Source organism: Rhipicephalus sanguineus, chromosome 1 (assembly GCF_013339695.2).
Source record: "Rhipicephalus sanguineus isolate Rsan-2018 chromosome 1, BIME_Rsan_1.4, whole genome shotgun sequence".
Lineage (NCBI taxonomy): Eukaryota > Metazoa > Arthropoda > Arachnida > Ixodida > Ixodidae > Rhipicephalus > Rhipicephalus sanguineus.
The window spans coordinates 179,275,409-179,292,496 of NC_051176.1; the positions used below are offsets into that span (position 1 = coordinate 179,275,409).

Sequence of the window (17,088 nt, forward strand, 5' to 3'; positions counted from 1 at the left end):
TTCGTGCATGTGCATTCTTGAACCAGCACGGTATTACTGCACATACCATGCGGTAAGCTGGCACTGCTGGCTAAAACACTGTACTATCGAGATGAAGGGTAATCGTTAGCTGCGAGTGTTTAGTGACCATTATGTTAAATGTACGGGGCATCGTGTGCAGCCCACAACGCAACACCACTTGCCACCCATTGAACTCCTGCTAGTGATGCGGAACTATCGATGGTACTATCGATACTATCGATAGCTGAGTCACTATCAAACTATCGATGGTAAAAAATACTATCGATAGCGCTATCGATAGTAAATTCGATGGTACTATCGACAGTACAAAATCAACAGCGCGAACTCATTGCAGCATAAACTTGGTTCACCATGCGCATGGTACGTAGTGGAGCCGGAGGAGCAGATTGAAGGGCAAGAAAGTTTACATGACTGTGTTCTTCACCAGAGTGCTTTGCTGACACATGATCATAAAGTCAAACTGTTCAGTTGTAGCAGATAGGAAGCCGTTACATGTGGTGGAACTGTGCGGCTTCAAATTTATATTGCATTTTATGATTTCAAAATAAAAAAATATATCAAGAACTAAGTTTGTTAATTGTAAGGTGTAACTGGTTGCGTTTGAATATGAATTTATTGTTGGACATATTCCGCCATTTTCACTGCCAAAATAATTTACTTCTCTCGCCAAAAATTGCTCATAAATTAAGCAAAGGTGATAGTAGGCTATCGAAAATATTTTGTCAATATGGCCAGCCAGCAACAGGACCATTATTCACACCACTATCAATAGTATTGTCATGTGGGGTTGACGGTGAAGAATGCTGCAGCAAGACTGGGAAATACGGAGCTCTTTATTAGGGCGAACTTGTGCCCAGAAAATGAAAACTCAAAATACAAGTGATACATGCTGCGCACTGATAGCGGCGAGAACAGTCGTCCGCCGTCGAGCAATCTGCCAAGCGGTAAAGCGTGCCGGCTTTTATACATGTGCGATCGAAGATTCCAGCGTTATCACTAAATGGCCGCATAAGCTGTCGAATAAACTGAACTATTCGTGTCCGGCGCGTAATCTTAATAGAATGATCTCAAACAATCGTGAAGCTTCTCAAACATTGCAGCGCAGTCTGCGTCAAAGGTTGCTAACAGACTTTATGGGTTAAACCCGAATGCATCAAAACAAAGCAATAAACACGCATGGCAGTAATACCGCTAGTAATATTACCGGTGGTACTACCGATTGCACTATCCATAGTTTATCGATAGCAGTACTATCGATAGTTTGTTTACACTATCAATAGTTTCAGAGAAACTATCGATGCTATCGATAGTCAATTTACCGATACCTAGTTCTGCATCACTAACTCCCGCCCACATGGAACTGAAAATCGCTTGCCCAACCAACGAAGCGCTGGCCAAACACACACGATTGACAGCAGACAAGCAGACGCTGTTGTGGCACCTTGGTTCCGTCACTTCCGTCGCTTTGCCATGAATTACTTCACACACACACAATGTTGCCAATAATTGTGGGAAGCCAGGCAGGCAATTCAAGGGAATTAATAAAATTCATTTGTAAACAATCTAGGTATCTCTCAAGCCTGTAATTTGGCATAAGTGACAGAAGTGTGCAAAGGATCATGCCCAGCGTATTTCATTGACATCAATTGACCTCAAAAAATCTGCAGAGTTAGCCTTTAAAGGGACACTATAAAGGCAAATAACAATTTATGTCAGAATGAAAGCTCAACGTATGACGACGTCTAAAACGGCAATATTATTAACAGCAGGGCCCTACTTACCGAGAAATTAAGCTAAATGTATCACACGATGAGCGCCACGAGCGGCACATTTTAAAAATGATCCCGATGACGTATGAGAGACTGCCTACAATTAATCACTATTAATCAAACTAGCAGCAATAAAAAAGGAACCTTCCGTGCATCAAGAGATATAATAGAATGCTGCTTGTTCGTTTCTGTTTGATTCATGGAAAAAAGAACCTCTTTGTCGTTGCCATGGGGAACAGCGCGTGTGGTTCAAAGGTTCTGTTTTCGCTGAACTGCGCTTCGCCCGGCGCCCTGCTTCGCTCCCACGGTCATGTCTCAGTGGTTCTTTCGGTAGTGCGTACTGCTGCGTGTGTTTTGCGCGCTCGTGAAAGTCGCTCTGACAGAAAGTTCGGCAAAACGCCGCATGCATGTGATGTTGCCGGATGCCCGAACGGTGCACGCATTAAAGGCGGGCAATGTTGGGCACGACAGCAGTGACATTTGACTGACTTCAGAGGAGACATGGGTCTTGAAAAGTGTGTTTTTAATAGTTGGGTGAACGGAATGAAATTTAATACACTTATTCAGTTTTTTCTGCAGATTCCAAATCTCTGGGTAGATTTTTAATAGCTGCATTAGAACAAAAGATATGCTAGTTCTACAACGTTTTCTAGCACAATTTTTACGGGGATTTTTGGCAACTTGTTTTCGTCGAACACAAAAGTAAAGTATGCGGCAAGATTGCCAGAAAGCTGGTCTAGCCGATGATGCTATTTATTTTCTTATAATGTTGTTTACCAAATGATTATTCTTGATAATCATGAAGTGTATGACACAAAAGTTTTTCGCTCATATTTGCACCTGTTTATTTTGCATTCGAAGTTTGATTAAAACAATCAAACTAGCATCATCGGCTAGACGAGCTTCTGGCAGTCTTGCTATATATATTGTTTTTGTGTTTGACAAAGCAAAGGTGCCAAAAAGTAGTGTAAGAAGTATGCTCTCAGAAATTGGATATCTTTTCTTCTAATGCAGATAATAAAAATCTACATGAAGATTTGGAATCTGCAGAAAAAACTGCATAAGTGTATTAAATTTCATTCAGTTTACCCAACTAATAAAAATTTTTTTTTTCAAGACCCACGTCTCCCCTTAATTCAGGCGGGTGATTTGAAGTGCGGTAACACGATGCGGACCCCTAAAGCGTGATTTTATTTCAAAATAAGCACTTCCTTGGCATAAAAGTAGCGCTACGAGGTTTCTGGACCGCTATTTAAACAATCAACGTCGACTTAATATTGGCCTTTAGTGTCTCTTTAAAGGTCTTGAGCAACCTCGGTTTATTCCAAGCCAAAAATCATTTTTACCCAGGAACAAAAGCCTCTTTTTTTTTTTTTTTTGTAAACCTACCTCATTGAGTATATATTTTCAATGGGGTAGGTCAAATATATTTGACAGCTGTTGGCATTGCTTTTTTCTGAACTGTAGAACATTTTTCTAGTTACTAATGAATGCAATGGGTGGCAGTTTGAGCTCAGTCAAGTGCCTCTATTCATTTGCCTAAACAGGGATCCCAGTGGAATGACTACATGGAACGAAACAAAATGTGGCCATAGTAATTTTAGCACAACAGAACAACCCATGAAAAACAGGGCACAGTGCTACTAAATTGACACCATTTTATTGCATCGCTCACCTTTATAAGAAAGAACAGATCTGTAGATCATGCACAGTAAGTACAGTGCGCGGAAACCAACACAAATCTGAACAACAGAGCATTTTCACTTAATGGATATTTAAACCCGCACCGACAAAGCAAGTGGTTCATGCGCAGTGACCATTGCCATGATCAAACAGCACCCTCATTGAGCAGCAGCCAAGAAAGTAAATTCCGTGCTTAATAATGTTAAGGACGGAACGCTGACGCACTGCGGACCTAGCAACTGTATGTAAAAGGCTTTCGAAAGCTCTTGGGCACTGCTCTCACAGCTCCTTTCCAAAATAATAGTTTGATTAAACAAGGCACTATTTGCACTGTTTACAGTGCTGAGCTAAATCAGAGCCTGTCCCAGTCGGTAAAGACCACTCGTGTTCTCTGAAGTGCTCATTGACACAGCGGCCTGATTGACCCACATATACTTTACCACATGATAAGGGAATCTTGTCGACCATACCAATGCTACAATCTATAAACGTAAGGTGTTTCTTTACACAACCCATTTCATTACTATCTTGAGAAATGTGGCTGCGCAACATTGACAATTTCATGGATGCAGAAAACACTACAGGAACTTGGTATCTTATGGCCACGTTTTTAATATTGTGAGCCACTCTATGGCAATATGGTATGACTTCCGGGCTCATTGTTTTCATTACACACTTGATTTTTGGCTGCTTGCTTTTTAAGTTTTTGAAGCAGGACTTCACAGACAGCCATCGAAACTACACTAGGGTACCCTGCAACCTGCAGCCTATTTACCTGCTCGATAAAATTCTCATTCGCTGAGTGATGGCATGATTTCATCAGAGAAGGTTCAAGCCACATTAAAGCAAGGGCGCGTTTCACAGTTTTCAAATACGCTGATGCATAAGGTAAAAGATGCTCGCGTGCACGTAGCGAGTACATCCAACGTGCAACAACGTCTCTGCCAAAAACCTGTGCATGCAAGAACACGTATGCCAAAGATATGTGGCGCAGATGAAGTGAGAAGGACATGTAAGCAATCCTGCGCACTTAGTGCTATCACGCAACTGAAAAACTTGTGTTAATTGGCATGTGGTACCTTGGAATTTTATCATAATCGAATGTAGGCTAATGGCACACATTTCTCTTGAAGTTTTCTGGGGACTGTTCAGTAACCTCACTTCATTACTTGTCAGAAAGGTGGTTTGGTGTTTGTAGTATGGCCAATGAAGCTTGTTTTATTACAGTTATGCAGTTCCTGTGACATTTTATAAGCTTTGGAAGGCATCATTCATAGCTTATAGCCCAAAAGCTCTAAGACGATTTTGGTCACATTTTTCTGCAGAAGGTCAAGCTGTTAAGGAGTAAAAAAAAGTTTCTAGAATGTGTGAAAATGTTTTTGAAGATACAGCGTGAAGTGCTAGCTGTGCTGGCTAGTGTACTCTTGCATTCAAGTTCAGCATGTGTATTTCGAAAACGGTAATTAATGTACAGAATATTGATTTAACAATGCTGTCACCATGCAACTCTGTGAAAAAATGAAATATTTCTATGAACACTTTCTGTTTCAGTACCTTGTCAGTGTTCCCCTGAAAATGTTCAGGGTGTGGGCCTTTTTTGGGATGCTCGCACAGGTAAATCATTGCATCTTTTCAAGCGGAATAGTTTACTACATCTTTAGTCCTGGTTTGATGTCTTATAATAGATCACCCAAATAGTTCATGCTTTTGTGTGTCAGTGTTGCCAACCAATTTGTGGGAAATACCCTACAACACAGTCAAAATTACCCTACACAATTTTTTTATTGCCCTACATTTTACCTTACACCTAAAACAATGCAGTTTAATAATAATGAGGTAGACTATACTACATTGTACTGTATGCAGATGTGTGGTGGCACTGAGGTTGGTAACGACTTCAGTGGTTTAAAAATTAGCTTCTAAGAGAGACTATAGGGAACATGAAAGATGGGAAGAGAAAGCGTTCCGATATTTGTATGAGAAGGGCATTGAGTCACATTTGAAAAGAACTAGGACATTCATCAGCAAGTATACGGGCAGTGTAAGTGATATGGCAACAAAGAGCGTTAAGTGAAAAGTCAGACAAGCGGAAAATATTTATTGGATAGCGGTGATGGAAAGAAAACTGGCTTTGTGTAACTACGCCGAAAGGGTAAAAATGAAATAAGCAAGGATACAGTTGATGATAATTCAGGGGGAAGCAATTTGCTGTTTGAAGCGAGGTTGCGGTTGTCTCAGAATGCATAGTTATAAAGCGAGATTCAGTAAAGAAGAAAAATGTACATGCTGTGTAGAAGCTAAGCAAACGACACAGCATGTTCTAATTGAATGTGAAGATATCCACCCGGGTGTATGTTTGAGCATTACTCTACATGAAGCCTTGGCTTTTAGCGACAACATTGGAAAGGTAAACAGGTCGGCGATAGAAATAAGTACAAGACGACTGGATGATTGGTGGCAGAAAAGTAGGCAGAAAGCAAAAAAAATAGCAAGAAAACTAAGGTTAATCTGCGGGAAGGCACGAAAAGTTGGGCTGTGAATTTATAAGGTTTTTTTAGAGGCAGAGAACCTTAATTCAGCTAGACTATATTCGGCCGGGAAGCTCTAAGCATCCATCCATACATTGTCATCGAAAAAACACGCGTGCGTTCGCCTAAGCTGGCTGGAAGGCGAAAGCTATAGTCTTTTTTCTTTTACTTCCCAGTCGATTGTATTGATCCCCCCAGCCTCAAACTATTTCGGCACCCAGTGTGGTTTTGCACTGCCTCCTGGATCGGCGGCATTGCAAGCTTTCCGCACCTCACATGCCTCCGGGATCGGCCCACCTATGACCAAGTGATGATGTCATGTGATGACATCATCATTTCACGTCGCATTATGCAATGTCACAGTGATGTCACTATGACTTCACAATGATGTCACAAATTCTGGCAATCTGTGATGCCACGATGACATCATGGGGTGACAAAATACAGTGGAACTTCGATTATACGACTTTCAGGGGACCGCGCAAAATCGTCGTATAATCCGGGCGTCGTATAATCGAAAAACCGAGAATATAGGCAGTGACGGTCATTGTTGCCTCACAACAGCGGGCACATAATGCCTAAGAAAGTCCGTGGCACAAACCTACGCTGCTCCGAGGAACGTAGATTAAATTAATTGAAAAAATGACAACCACGCATTTTATCGGAGGTGTGAACGAACCTTTATTTCTCACCTTTTAAAAAAATCTGTGATTTTCTTCTGAGAGTTTGCCCAGCCACGACACATCAGCTTTCTTTTGATAGCTGCAACATCTGGCAGCAAGTCGCCGATCTCGTCGCGTGCGCAAGCAAAGCGCCGAATGTGGTTGACGTAGCACAACACGTCCACGTAAGTCGGAACGGACACGCTAGCCTCTGCAGCGTCGTCCATCTCTTCCTCGTCAGAAGTTCTTGCAGTGTCGGGACGCACAGTTTCGATAATGTCATCCAGCGACACTTCACTGCACACTGCAACGTCGTCGTCGGCACCAACATAGTCCGCGAAAGATCCAGGCAGCTCCAGGCTGCCGAACTCTGGTTCGTCGTCAACAGGCACTGCAGCTTCACTGGTAGAACAAGCACCACTTCTATTAAAGCCGCAGTGCCTGAAAGAGTTGGCGATGGTTTCTGGCGTGACTGCGTCCCGTGCACTAGCAATGTAGTGCATTGCATAAAGCACAGAAAGCTTCTTATCCAACTGCTTGCGTTCGATGCCCGCCAGCCGACGCTGCACCAGAAACTTCCGATATTTCTGTTTCATGCACTTGATGACGCCAGCGTCAAGTGGCTGCAGCTGGCTAGTGCAATTGGGGGGCAGAAATACAACTTTCACGTTTCTCAAATGCGACATATCTGATGGATGGCATGGCGCATTGTCAAGCAGAATAAGAATCTGTTCTTAGCCCCCATTTTGGAGTCCAGCTGCTGCAGATATGTAGGAAACATAGCAGCCGTCATCCAGGCTTTCCGATTGAACGTGTACTGGCACGGCAGCCTTTTCAAATTCTTGAAACATCGTGGCTTCTCAAACTTGCCGATCACGAGGGCAGGAAGCTTTTCAGAGCCGTCTTCATTAGCGCAAAGCAATACGGTAAGACGCTCTTTGCTTCGCTTACCCCCGTGACAGCTCTCTCCTTTGAATGCCAAGGTCTGTTCTGGCTGCATATTATAAAATAATCCAGTTTCGTCCGCGTTGAACACGTCGGACGGCTTGTATTCCCGTATCAATTCCGGCAGCAATGCAGTCCACTTTTCTACAGTGTCGGAGCTGACTGACGCGCTCTCTCCGCAGCAGCGGCTGTACACAACTCCACTGCGTTTTTTAAAGCGATCCAACCAGCCATTGGAGGCTTTAAAGTCGTCAATGCCGCAGCGCAATGCAACTGTCTCAGCCTTCTTCAAAATTGCGCCATCCACAGCAATTCCTGAACTGCGGGCCTGACGCAACCACTCAACGAGGGCCTTCTCCATGGCAGCATATTTGCCATCTTTCGCGGCCTTCCTGTTCAGGCCGAACTTTGCCGCATTTAGTAGGATGCTGTCCTTCTTCGCGAGGATTGTTTTCAGCGACGACTCGGGAATGTTCAGGTCGCGGGCAATGCTGGCCTTTGTTGCTCCGTTCTGCTTCTCCGCCTCCTCGATTATGCGAAGCTTTTCTCCGAGCGTCAGCGGTTTTCGGTTCCGCGACATTGCGGGACGCAGCACTCGCAACCAAGAATTCGAAAGCTTGCTCGCACACCAATGTCCGAACACAGAAAATTTTGCACGTGGACACAGCAGCTGCGGCGCAGCACAACCAACCGATGAGGCAAACACGTGAAGGAATGGCTGAATGGCAGCACGGCAGTAGGCCTATTCGATTTGCAAGCTTCGACCAATCGCGAGCTGCTAAAACGCCCCAGCCCTCTGGTAGCTAGACAGCGGCGAGTTCCGGTTCCCGCGGCTGTCGCAAACGTTGGCTCAACAATCTCCGTTCAACACGTCCGGTATAACGACACGAAATCTAGTGAAAGTTATCGCATACTAGAAAGCGAGCTCGAAATTATCTGCCATGTTATCTGCTCACAACGGTCACTACAAAACCACCCAAAAGAAGAGAGGGAAAAAAAAAAAGGCGACAACGGAAGTGCGGAGTGCAATGCGACAAAACGAATGCACTCCGGCTGGCTCCGGCCAACGTTGGATCTGGCTAGCTATGGCCGACCTTGTGTCGAAAAATTGAAGAGGCCCTGTGGTGGCAGCCGGATATGAACTCGGTTCCTCGGTTGCCCAACTTTTTTCGCCCGGCCGCAGTGTGTTTGCGTGCCAGCCCGCGTCATCGTAGGTCTTTTTTTTTCTCGGACAGTCCAGCGAAGCGTCGTACGAGGCGGGGCCGGCGTAAAATTGCATCGTACAATTGAGGTTTTTAATACATTATTTCTATGGGGGTTTTGCCGGGACCAAGCCAATTCGTCGTAAAACGTGGGTCGTCGCAGGACCGGGGGACGTATAATCGAAGTTCCACTGTACATTGATTATGTTTTTGCATCGCTCGTGTTAATGTTGACAGTCACTTTTCGTGCTTGATGATGCATCTAAGGCATTTGCCTTAACTGCAAGCGACCACCGTCACAAAATTTAAAAGCCCCTCCATGCAACAAATGAATGGGAGACGACTGAAAGGGAAATAATTATCCATGGCAAAAAACAATGCTAGCGCTGCAGGGGTGTGTGACATATTATCTTTCGTCTCTGCCCTATGCTGGTGACATGTGAATTAAAACAGTTCCTGTTTTATTCAAAGAAGGATTTAGTTTTCAGATCTATTTAGGAATGTCGCCCTCGGAGATGTCGCGTTGATCATCTACATTTTTCACTGATTGATGATGAGCGGAAAGTTGAAATTACCCTATGTGTTATTAGAAAATCGTATTACGGCCCTGCTACCCCATGCTACCCGAAAAATTCCAAAAATATTCTTCAATAGGATAGTTATCCTACTGTTGGCAATACTGTTGTGTGTGGGGGGGAGGGGGGGGGGGGAGAGAGGGTGCATGCCTGCTTGCGTGCACAAGAGAAAGAAGGACTAGGCTTTGACAAAAGCTTGCAGTAGCTTTTTTAGGGGCAATCATGGTAGTGCAGAGTTCTGTGAAAACGTGGACACTGACTGCACAAGACAATAGAACACTCTAGAAAAAAAAAACAAATGATGTTCTGGCTCTCGCACAGGAGCTTTGTTTCAGTGGGTTTCACACAACTGTGCCATGTGCATGCGCTGATGTGCATGTCACTGATGAAACAGCTGTACCAAGAGCACCAAACACAGCAGCGCCTGTCCTGTGCCTTCTTTTACTTCGTCGTCGTCTCGTGAGCACTGTTCCACAAAGATGAACGCATACCAACTCGCTCAAGCTTCCATTCTTAAGCACCAAGAAAGATCATTCACACCACTCTTGGCCAAAATGGCCCTTTGTACAGGCGAAAATGAACCATAAGAATTAGTTGCTTTCTGGTCATATGTGTGGTATTGTAAACCATGTGTGGAGTTGTAACGTCATATTTATCTCCTTCAACACACATGCACTCTACTTTGCATCTTGTGATGTGCTTCATTACTGTCACTGTCATTGTGTGCTTGAATGCATTTTTCATATTTAAGCTCCTGAAGTGACCAGATATCCAGTTGTAAATGGTGCTACATGCATTTATTGCATAACATAAATAAGCCTTTTTTTTCTTTTCTTTTTTTCACCTAATGAACTCCACAAACTTCATATTTCACTCTATTTAGAAAGAAAACATTTTGGTATTCAACTGAACATTCAAAGTTCATTTCTACAGAACTATTCTATTGTATTAAAAAAATTCACTATTTAAGCATAATGCAAAATTTTCAGACATTCTAATATTTATTTTTCAGCTTGTTTTCCAGCTTTTAAACATGGCAATACAGCATGGTTGTTCAAATATGTACAAGCTGTCTCACACTTAGGGGAAAACTCAAAGCGCTTTACAACATGCTCCGAGTTGAAACTCTGAGCATGTGTGAGCACCCTAAGTGTGAAGCAGCCTGTACATATTTGTATTTCTGCACACGATAGAACGGAAAAATGTGCAACATGAATAGAGCTAATCACAGTCGATAGCTTTGCACTTCTGCCAAAAATTGTGACACTGCTATCAGTGTGGAACCTCCTTTTATCGGGCTAATTAAAATATCTGCTTTGATGTTAATGTTATGACACGGAGTTGCACCTTGAGAACTCATGCAGTGTAATCAATGTATAAAAATGTGTGTAATTTACGTCACAATTAAGGCTCCTTTTAGATGTCAAGTTCAAGACCTCTGTGCCACCACTTAATTTTGTAGTTGTTGGATGAAGGTAACTGCATGTATTTGAGAAATGGTCATGTTGAGACTGGCCCAAGGAATTTTAGGTCATGTTTATTCTTGAAGATAGTGCAGAGTGGATTCCTTGGCATGGAAGTTTCTTAGCTAACGGTACAAACCTGTCTAATATTTTTGTGTATTTGTTCTTATGCAGGTGCCTTTCGCATTTGTCATTGACAACTGCTTCCGCAACCGGTACAACAACTTGGGCAACATGGCTGTTTGGATTTCACTCATAATAGGGCAGCCGTTGGCTATATTGATGTACTATCATGACTATTACATAATCAACTATGGCACATCACGAACCTTGTGATCATATTGCCTACAAGCATAGACAGCTGCGGTAATGAAGGTTAGCAGCTGAACCAGCATGTGCCAGTTTTCCATAGTGAATGTCAAAGTGGTGTACACTCCAACTTTATGTGCAACATTTTTACAGACTACAAGTGCTGCTGTGATCCGCTTGTACATAGATATGTGCAGCATGTGCTACAGATATGTCGGTTATTGTTTTGCTGGAAGTGTATTGTGATTTTCTTTTTTCTGTCACAGTATTCATGGGAAACGAAACACAATTGATACCAATTCTATCAAGCAGGATACCCCACGTGCACTGTAGCTCCAGCACTATTGCCTTATTCATGAAAGCAGTGCTTAGCTAACCTCATATGAAATGTGCATGCAATTTCAGAGAAGTTTCATTACTTCCTTTTTCTTTTTTAAGTCAATCTAACTTTTTTGATCAATCATGCACCTGTTTTTCAGTTTTACTAAGCTGGAAAAGACTCATGTACTCTGGTTGAAGAACAGCAAATATTACTTCGCTTTTCAAAGCTTTCTTAAGCAGACGAAAGCCCTCTTGGCATGGGGACATCTCTTTTATCATGTCTGTTACCTATCCTGTTTTTCACTTAGTCTTACTGTCAGTAATGGTGTTTCATCTAGGCCAATTTCCTGGTACACAGAGTAGCAGCGACTTGCTTGTAGATATTAATTGCACATCAAACTTTGCCACAAATAGCTATTACACATTAAAACCATAGCGAAGCCAGCAAGAAGTAGAATTTTTTTCACTGTAGTTGTAAGGTCCAATGGCAATTTGACTTTAGTGAAGTGGGTTTCCTTGGGTACTTAGTGGCAGCACTCCTAGTGCTTTTTTATTTGCCTCCAAGACATAAAACACTGAACTGTTATTGTGAGTGTGCCTCGTGCAGCACAAGGTGTAACTGGGAGACTGCTTTGTACTACATATAGTAGTTTCAAGTTATGCTCAATCCGCACATCAAAATGTTTTGAATGTCTTTCTTTGTTTTATCAGCTTTGTAAGTAGATTAAATTTTATGTCTGAATGTTAGGGTCAAACAGTTGTGTGCAATTTTTTAGCATGTACAATAATTATTAAGCCAGTTTCTTTCTTACTTAAATTGTGGCCTCTATGAAAGCCAGCTGCTGCCAATTCGCTGCAGGAATTTTTATTTGCAGACTTCTCTACTTCATACCTTTTTTCATTGTCCTCCTTTTCTCTCTGTAATACCCTAGAAGCATTAGCTCAACTTTTATTTGAAAATCATCTCTAAAAACCTAGCAATGTCAACTAAACATCTCAGGCTCTGATATTTCAGAAAGATAAAGCATGTAGGTGTTGTTCATTTCTGGAAGTACATTTGTAGGAGCCAATATCACAACTTTCCTGCTTTGTAAAGAGTGGATCGTTTAAGAATAAGTGAATACTGTAAGCTTGTAGTTAACTTCAGAATAGCCGACTAATTCAAGAATTGGAGGCTGAGATACATTAAAATACATTTCATAGTGTAGATGCAATCAGGTTGCTGGCCATATGAAGTATAAAATGCTATTTATGTGAAGAAGCAATCAACTTGTCATAAATATCAACTACAGCAATATACAATTAAGGTATTGGAGAACCCCATGCCTTAAATGTAAATCTACTTTTGTTGTGTGCAGTAGCAACAGTAGTGCGAAGTGATGCACTTGGTCAGAGTTTTGTTGCTTTAAATTGCATGTGACCCCTTGGGGTTGCTAATGCACTTTTGTGCATTAACGAGCAGGAGTTGCACCGCCTGCAAAAAACTGTGATCACAACAAGCTCTTTTGAAAAGTAGCAATTCATATTGCAGTTTACAGCTAACCTTCACATATTTTTGGAATGTCGATGATTCTTCAAAAGTTGGGGATCTGTGCCTTGTTTCTGAGAGTGGTGTTGGATATTTTTTTTCTGAGGCAAGGATAAGTGGTTATTATCCCCAGAATGGTAATCTGTGCCATATTTCACAGTTGACTGCAGCTCTTCCCACGTATGGATAGCACTATGCCTCATTCTTTCTTTTTTGTTGTTTTTAAAGCCTGCCCATAGGCATTGAAGTGCATTCTTGCAATCAGTGAGAAAATGTGTGAGTCCTAGATTAGCCTTTACATAGATTGGTATCTGCTCCATTAATCTTCACAGTCATTCACTGACAAAGACAACAGCTGCATTTAGACAAGGATAAATTAGTGTCGGTGTGTGTGTTACAGAAGGCAATGACTGTATCGAAAAATCGCAGGCCACAAATGAAAAGGAAGAATTTCCTCCTACCCAGTTCTTCTTACCCGGTAGGTTTTGTTTTGTAAGCATAGGAAGCAGCTGAAGCCAGATTTGTGTTGTGTGCAACCGTGTGTTAAACTTTCCAGATATAATTCCAAAAATTTGGAATACTACAGTGACATTGTCACTTTAGTATCAATTGTTTGTGGTTTAAAGTTTATCAAAGGGTCCCGCATGCTGAAACTTGGTTCTGCAGGTTTCAAATGCAAAGAAGAAAAATGGGGAGTTAACAAAGAATGATCTTTGATTAATAGATTCACTGCACTGAGGAAGGCAGAAAGAGGCATGAAAGAAAAGAGAAAAGGAAAGGAAGAATAAGCAATGCAGCAATGCCACCTGTATGGGCACGTATATGAACATACAACGTGCCAGTGCCCCACTAAGAAATAAAGCAGCAGCATCTTTATAGTCGCTCATACTGATGTCTGCGTAGGCCGTTGACCAAGAATATTGCTTTTTGTGAGACTGGTAGACTTGAAATAAGTGCTGAAACTGTCCACTTTCAGAATTGGGCTTCCAGGAAAATATAAGTCAACTTTGTTGTGCAAGAACAAATTTCATTTTTTTCTACTTGCTAACTTCCAGTTTTGGCTCAGAAATAGCCATATCGCTCTTATTGCTAGATCTTCCACCTTTTGGCGTAAAGGATGAAAACAATGGATAATGAAACAAACTGCTGCAAAATATGGCCCTTGGCATTCAATGATGATCCATTTAGGTGGTACTTGTGAGCTGTAGATGTCTTGTTGGAACTTATAAAATGTAGTTTGCTGCTATCTGTGACACTTTTAGTTATATTGCTTGCGTGGGTACACCAGCAATGTGACACACTTCATGGCCTTTAGATGTTTTTGGCAACAATTCACTTATCGTATGTGTTATTGTGAGGCTTGGGCTCATCACTCGCATTATAAATACCTATCTTTAGCGGATCCTTCACCAGGTATGGGTATTACAAACAAATGAGCTCACAACATGTGATGCAGTGATTGTTATTACAATGAAGTAATATGCCAATGTTCACCACACACAAAAAAAGCAGAAAATTTGTACAAAATATCATGTACTCTGTTTTCTTGGCGGAGCCTCTCTCCAAGCCAGCAGAGACGACACTGCATGCTTGACATTCCTGCGTCACTTTTGTGGTACCTACAGTGCACATGTTTAGGGATTCCCATGAAATGCAGATTGTGCAAAATCACCTTTGGAAGTGCACCATAGAGCAGAGCCATGGTGCAAATGTCATGTAGGTCATTGGCTCCAATATGGAAAAAAGCAATAGAGGGATGTCTTTTCCAGGCATCGACAAACGAGGAAGTAATAGGGCCTTTGCAGGGGGGAAGTAGCTTGTCTTGCACCATGGCCATATAACATTTACTGCTTCTGTCCTGGTACTACTAAGCATGCTTTAAAAATCCTTGCTCTAGAATGCTCCATGGACTGAACTGTGGCTGTACAACTGAAATTTTCACAGGTGAAAGGGCACTTTAAAAACTATGCCAGGGGAAGGAAAATTGAGTAGAATTTTTATGACCCTGCAATATGTTCATTATTCTCAATGTGTGTGCATGCACATCTGTGTATAGATGTTTGTAATATAAGTGAAGAAATATGCTTACCAGTACAGCATCTTAAAACTATTCTTTATATGAGATGCATGGTCAGATGTTGCAAGTTGGAGTTAAAAGTATTCATTTTGACCGATACAGTTTGGCATTTGCTTAATAATTTCAGCAGTTCCTTGCTTGCCAACAAGCATCCTTGTGTAAAAATTTCTCTGAAACATTTTTTTTTGTCATCTAGTCCTGCTACTCAATGCACAAGGTCAATGAAGATGTATACTTAAAGTGCAGAGGTTCACATACTTGGTTAAAGGTTACTGTACATATAAACATTTTAGTTTTGTTTGTGCATACTGCTGTTTGCTTCCATTCAGAAGCATTGTAAGTGAATACCTAGGAATGTATTATGTTCTGTGTGATATTAAAAGCAATGTTTCATACTGAATATTTCTGTGCAATGTCTGCTTACTAGTGAAATTGTGAATGAGGAAAGGTTTTGACCAACAAACACCTGCTGTCTCTATGCCATTAGTCAACGCTCAAAGATTCAAGAACTAAGAGTAATAACACCAATGCTTGGGCTAGTTGGTTGGCTGACCAGCCCTGACCATGAGGACTAGCCCAGGCTGGTGGACAGGGCATGACGAACAGCCAGGGCCTATGACTTCCTGTAAGGAGGACAATGCCCATCAAGGAGACCCTTGCCCACTCTTAAAGTTTCCATAATACTTAATATTTTCATTAAGTGTAGAAATTGTTAGCAGCTGCTCGTTGTGCAGAATTATCTACTTTCTGTTCAAAGACAAGCATGATTTGGAGCTGTGGCATCTTTTAACACAATCTTCAGAAGCTCTGCAGCCAGATTTCCATAAAAGGTGGTGAATTCGCACTTAGACGTCATCTTTGGCTTTTTCCATGCTTAGCCCAGTTGGACTTTCTAAAATATTAATTAACTGAAGCATAGACTTTGTTGCTTTTAATATGCTCACCCAGGTCAGATCTTTGCATGTATTGCTGTTAACCATTAGGACGTCCATTGGGTTGTCATCAGAGAAGATAATGCACACTTTTCCTAATGTTGCACAACCTGATGTTCACTTAGGTGGACATCCAAGATTTTAAGAATATGAACAGCATTGCCAAGCACCCTCAGCACATGTGCATTGATTCTTATATGGGTGCTTTTTGGATCATGATTGAGACTCATTTGAACAAACTGCAGAAGGAAGCCAATACCTATTGAGAAAGTCAATCCCAATTAGAGTCAAATATGTGCCATGCAATATCTGTATTAGAAGACTGTGCTGCAATCTGACAGAGTTTGGGCCAAAACAGCATAAACGAACAGAGTGACACGATTTTCAAATGGCAGCTTTAAATGTGAACATGTTTCATGCATTGTTTTGTGGCAGATGCCCACATGAGAGTACCTATTGCAATCTTTACACAACTTTCAGCTCAGCTAAACACACTCAAATTCGTTCTTCAAAGAACTGAGGTAAATGTAGACACCTTTCTTGGTGTGTGTTTTGTGTATAGCACGCACACACACACACGCACACACACACACAACTTGATCATTCAAAATTCAAGGTGAATGTTGCCATTGCAACTGAAACCGCACCACACAGCCAAATAAGTGGTGAAGGCATGGCAGAGCCCATAGATTCTTGATGGCTGTATGCCAAGATGTTGATGTACTGCAGTGCTCTTAACTTAGAGAAAATGTGAACATGTTAAACTGGTGGCTCTCTACACACATTTTTTTGTATTGTGTAGCATTTAAAGTCGAAAGGGGAGCCACCCATTCTTTCAGCTAAAAAATTGCTAGGTGCTTTTCCTAGGACTATGGTGGGTGGGAGCCCCTCAAAAGGACACAGCTGTGTCCTCACTGTATAGGCGTGCTATACTGTCCAGTCAGCACCGCATAAACATCAGTTAGCAGCATCCTCAGTGCCACATTTGTTGGTTTTAGGTAGTCAAAGGTATATCTGGGCTGTGCCGCAGGGGGGAAATTGAGAAAATTTCATGCATTGGAGGATTTGCAGCA

General features: G+C 41.9%; 1 protein-coding gene across 4 annotated transcripts in view; it reads left to right on the forward strand.

The window, feature by feature from the left end:
- LOC119403260 (diacylglycerol O-acyltransferase 1) overlaps positions 1–15,483 on the forward strand; it is a 165,161-nt gene extending 149,678 nt beyond the window's left edge. For 3 of the 4 annotated variants that reach the window (XM_037670214.2, XM_037670221.2, XM_037670207.2), the window contains 2 exons: positions 5,025–5,087; positions 11,023–15,483. In XM_037670214.2, coding sequence (XP_037526142.1) covers positions 5,025–5,087; positions 11,023–11,184 — 225 coding nt within the window. In that variant the 3' untranslated portion in view covers positions 11,185–15,483. The remainder of the gene's footprint in view (positions 1–5,024; positions 5,088–11,022) is intronic. The other variant, XR_007417002.1, reaches the window with a different exon arrangement.
- The last annotated feature ends 1,605 nt before the right edge of the window (positions 15,484–17,088 follow it).